Genomic DNA, 5,266 nt, shown 5'->3' on the forward strand with positions numbered 1-5,266 from the left:
ACAGTGAAACACACCAATGGTGTATTCCCGTGTTATGGTAATTACAGTGGCCATTTATAGCGGCCGGGTTCCAGAATACACCAATAGTGTTAACAACATGCACCACTAGTGTAATAAAACACACAACAATGTGATTTTCCCTATTCCGGTGTTTTAGACGAGTTTACCCTTGCAGTTCGCTGGGTAGCGAAATTTAAAAAAAAAAAAAAATTAAAACGACGTCGTTTTGAATCTGGGCGCATAATGTAACGCGCGCCGCGTTGCAGGATATAAATTGCCACCTCAAGCCTCAAGACTTTAAACTAAATTAGAAATAACTTTTCTTGTAAAATGAGGAGCATAAAAGCAAACTAAGTTTTTAATTTGTTAAATACATGAAACGGAATACAAGAAAGTCAAATACGATACAAATTATCATACAAGACATCACTAAGAAACATGCTATCACTTCAAACTATCCATGACAACAAAAGTAAATGAGGACAAGACACCACTATGAAACATGCTATCACATCAAACTATCCATGACAACTAAAGTAAATGAGAAGAATCACTCCTTTAATTTATATAAACTTGACGGGGCATTTGGTTGGAAGGAATTAAGGAGGAAAGGAATTGTAATTCGGTCAGAAAAAAATAAGGTAAGAATAAAATAGGAATTATAATTACATTGTTTGGTATGGAGGAATAATGGAAATGAGTGAAGTGATATAAAAACTAAAATACCCTTATGTAATAATATTAATAATAATATTCAATGACAAATATGTCATTTTCCCTTTTCATTGTATGGATGAATTCATTGAATTGCAATTCATACGGGGACCTATGAATTGTAATTCAATGAATTGAGGGAATTGCAATTTCCTCCAACCAAACAATATAGTTTATCATTTCATTGAATTGCATGTTGGAGGATAAAGTCGAAGCAGAGGATGAAGTGCCAAAGACAACAGGAGAAGGGAGAAGATGAAGGGCAGTAGAGTCTTTTACACACTCTAGATATTTCTGGTTGTTATAACCGTGTATTTTCTCATATATTAGGCACCTTGCTTTTACTTCCACAGTTGACTTTTTACCATTAATGGAATAACCTCCTTTCTGTTCTCTGTTCACCTCACTACTCACAGATCTCTCCCTCATCGCAATTCAATTCCAATGCAATTCATGCCAACTAAATATCCCCATGAACCAAAAACACCCTTAATTGGTCAAACATTGCTTTCAAATTATATATGTCCCATTCTCTCCCTAGCTAATTAAGATATTTTGTATGATCTAAATAATTTATTGTTGACCAAGACTATGTGGTTTAATGGTACTCGGGTTGGACTTTCGTTTGGAAGATTGTGAGTTTGAGCATCAATAGAGGCGTTATTGGTTTTTTGTGTTTCAATAGGCCCAATCGCATATTGTTGAAAATTTTATTCAGTATATTCATCAAAATTCATTAATTTAAGCAATGAATGAGACAAAATTTGAAAGCAATATTTACATCGATAGTCGATAGTATGTAAAGGTGCTTACCATGGTGGAAACATTAAATACACCAAAATTTTGCATAATTCTTGAACACTAGTTTTTAGCGGAAAAGGTTATAGTATCTTGTTTACTAAAACTTCTCTGATCTCTTTCTCTCTGTACACACACGCACATTTTACTTACATAAATACAGGAAAGCATGACTTAGGCATGAGTTTATGAAGATAACAGAGATGGAAATTCAAAGAGAAAACAATTTGGTTAACCATAATGAAGGCCAATTAATCATATGTTATCCATATTCAACCCTAAATTTCTTCATTGAATATTTGCATCCATATCCAAATATTTCTCTATATAAACCTCAACCTATCCTCCTTTGGATCATACATAACACAAATTTTCAACTCTTTCAAACATTGATTTTTGACAAAAGATCAATTCAATCAACACCCAAGGTATGAGAGTTGCTTTTTTGTTAACCATTTTCCTTTTATCCATTGGTGCTTGGGCACCTTTGTGTTATTGTGCTACTACCGTTCTTGAATGCCTTAATGATCGTTCAAACCCCTCTCATCCAATCTCCCCGGTTATATACACCCCCAACAACGGTTCATTTTCTTCGGTTTTACAAGAATACATTCGGAATTTGAGATTCAATGAATCGTATACGAAAAAACCACTTTTTATTGTGACTGCTACACATTTGTCCCACATCCAAGCATCCATACTTTGTGCCAAGGAGCATGGCCTCCAAATGAAAGCCCGAAGTGGTGGTCATGACTACGAGGGTGTATCGTATGTCTCTGACGTGCCGTTCTTCATACTCGACATGTTTAACTTTAGGTCCGTCAATGTTAGCATCGAGGATGAGACTGCATGGGTTGAAGCAGGAGCCACCTTAGGGGAAGTTTATTACGGAATTGCCAATAAGAGCAACGTGCATGGCTTCCCTGCTGGTGTGTGTCCGACAGTGGGAGTGGGAGGCCATTTTGGTGGTGCTGGATATGGAAACATGATGAGAAAGTACGGCCTCACCGTGGATAATATCATCGATGCCAAGTTGATTGATGTAAACGGTCGTCTACTCGACCGCAAATCTATGGGGGAGGAATTGTTTTGGGCCATCACCGGGGGCGGTGCCTCTAGCTTCGCAGTTGTCTTGTCTTACAGAATAAACCTAGTACGCGTCCCACCTAAGGTGACGATTTTCAGCGTCAGAAGAACCTACGACCAGAACGCTACCAACATCGTTTACTGCTACCAGCGCATGTCTCACAAGCTGGACCCCAACCTCTTCATTCGGTTAACAGTCGACGTCGTGAATATCACCACACACCCCGGAGAAAAAACCATACGCGCCACCTTCAACGCTCTATTCCTCGGAGACTCCAAAACCCTCCTCTCCACCATGGATGAAAGCTTCCCAGAGCTAGGGTTAACCCAGAGTGACTGCAGAGAGATGAGATGGATAGAATCCGTACTCTTCTACACGAGTTTCCCATCTGGAACCCCTGTGGAAGAATTGCTCTCTAGGGTTCCACAAGTCCTTGTCCACTTGAAGAGAAAATCAGATTATCTCCAAACCCCAATGCCCAGAAACGGCATAGAATTCATCTTCAAGAAAATGGTGGAGCTTCAAACACCCATGCTCACATTCAACCCCTACGGCGGGAGAATGGCGGAGATTCCCTCCGCCGCAAAACCATTCCCCCACCGTTCTGGAAACATAGCCATGATTCAATACGCAACCAATTGGGACGAGCATGGGTACGAGGCAGCACAACACTACTTAGAAATAACAAGACAGCTTTACGAATATATGACTCCATTTGTTTCGAAGAATCCTAGGGAGGCGTTCTTAAACTACAGGGACTTGGATTTGGGGATAAATCACAACAAGGGTCGGCGAAAAAGTTACTTTGAAGGGAAAACATATGGGTTGAAGTATTTCAAGGAGAATTACAATAGGTTGGTAAAGATAAAGACCAAAGTTGATCCAGATAACTTCTTTAGGGATGAACAAAGCATCCCTACCTTCCCTGGGAGGAAATGAAACTACTTTACTTAGCTTATATATTTCTCTCCTTATTAGCTCCACAATAAATGTTAAAATTTCATTTTCTGTTGGTTATTATGTACTGATAAATCTTTGTCTGTGATTTTTAATTATTTGGAATAAGACAGCATATAATACGAATTATTTAATTTTCACCTTTAATCTAAATCATGTAGTCACTTTTACATTTTTTTTTTTGAAAACCATACATATATCATTAACCAATCAAATAAACAATAATCTCAGGTGAGTACAGTAGACATTCCAAACCCGAGAAACAGTTGAGTTAACCGCATCCATTGCAAGAACACGTGCAACTCGATCGGTTCGAAACTAATATGTGAAAGCACGCCTATTATATTCAGTCATAAATATAACAAATATAAGAACCGAATGAAACTCGCCTTGACAAGTTCGTACAGAGAACCTGACAGTCCGATTGAAAGAGCACATTCATTAAGGCCTTATCCTTGATCTAAGAAAGTGCCTCTTTGTGGAAGCACGCCTATCCGCAAATAAAGCGGCATCAAAGCAGCAAATATATTCCATATTTCCCCCCTCCACCGCTGTTGAAACACCACTGGATACCACACGCGCGTCTAACCATGATTTCCTATTACTTGGCCTCAAAGATTGCCTCATTCCGCACCCTCCAAATCGCATGCTGCCATTAATTCCGCCTTATCCTCCCCAGGCACGCACAACGCTTGGGTTAACCATTAATCCCCCCAACACAAACCATCCACCGGCAACAAGTACAACATGCAAATCATGCCACACACTCTTCGCATAAATACATTCTGCAAACAAATGCATCAAATTCTCATCCTCCACAGTAGGTTCTCAACAGTAGGGAATATATGTCAGGTTTTAAAAATTGAGAAGTAACATTTTGATAATTGACACATTGTGCAAAAATTACAATTTTTCCCAATTAAAATATGACATTTTTAAGTTGTTTTCTAGTGGAAATTTTGTTAGAAAATTAATGTGACAATTTTGTTTTTCTTTTTTAAAAAAAAAAGTGTGCAGCAAATTTGTGCAAAACTGGGGTCGTTTACTTCATTTCTCCGTTTTTCCATTCCCAGTTTTCCTTTTCTCTATTTTTCCAGTTTCCCTTCTCCATTCCTCCAGTTTTCCATTTCTCCAATTTTCCAATTTTCATTCCCTAAACCTCCAATTTTTCATTTCTCTAATTTTTTGATTCATTAAATATAATCATCCCATATAATATTTGTACATTTCTACAACAAAGATATAATAATAATAATAATAATAATAATAATAATAATAATAATAATAATAATAATAATAATAATAATAATAATAATAATAATAATAATAATAACAATGATATCAATAACAACAACAACAAAATCAAATTTGTGTGCATGAGGAGAACAAAAGGAAAAAGATAATAATACTAATAATAATAATAATAATAATAATAATAATAAAAGCTAGCTTTGAAGAGGGGGCGTTTGTTAATAATAATAATGGAATAATTTGTCATCTCTACGTATAAACAATAATTTGTTGAAGAAGAAAAGTAAAAAAATAGTTATTTTAAGGGTAGAAATGTCCCTTTAATATATTAGGGGGAAAAACCGTCAGTTATGTAATAATTGAGGAAAATAATGTGGATACATGAATAATTAAGAGAAAAAAGTACTATAAGCATATAATTCAGGGGGAAAAAATGTCATTTTCCCTAATAATAATAAG

The 5,266-nt window shown here is 36.5% G+C and overlaps 1 protein-coding gene across 1 annotated transcript; it reads left to right on the plus strand.

Annotated features, from left to right (window-relative positions):
- The first annotated feature begins 1,887 nt into the window (after positions 1-1,887).
- On the plus strand, positions 1,888-3,607 carry LOC109185040 (berberine bridge enzyme-like 8). Its single transcript, XM_019335037.1, has one exon. The coding sequence runs from the start codon at positions 1,943-1,945 to the stop codon at positions 3,536-3,538; it is 1,596 nt and encodes a 531-aa protein (XP_019190582.1). The 5' UTR covers positions 1,888-1,942; the 3' UTR covers positions 3,539-3,607.
- The last annotated feature ends 1,659 nt before the right edge of the window (positions 3,608-5,266 follow it).

This window comes from Ipomoea nil, unplaced genomic scaffold, assembly GCF_001879475.1.
Source record: "Ipomoea nil cultivar Tokyo-kokei standard unplaced genomic scaffold, Asagao_1.1 scaffold1310, whole genome shotgun sequence".
Taxonomy (NCBI): domain Eukaryota; kingdom Viridiplantae; phylum Streptophyta; class Magnoliopsida; order Solanales; family Convolvulaceae; genus Ipomoea; species Ipomoea nil.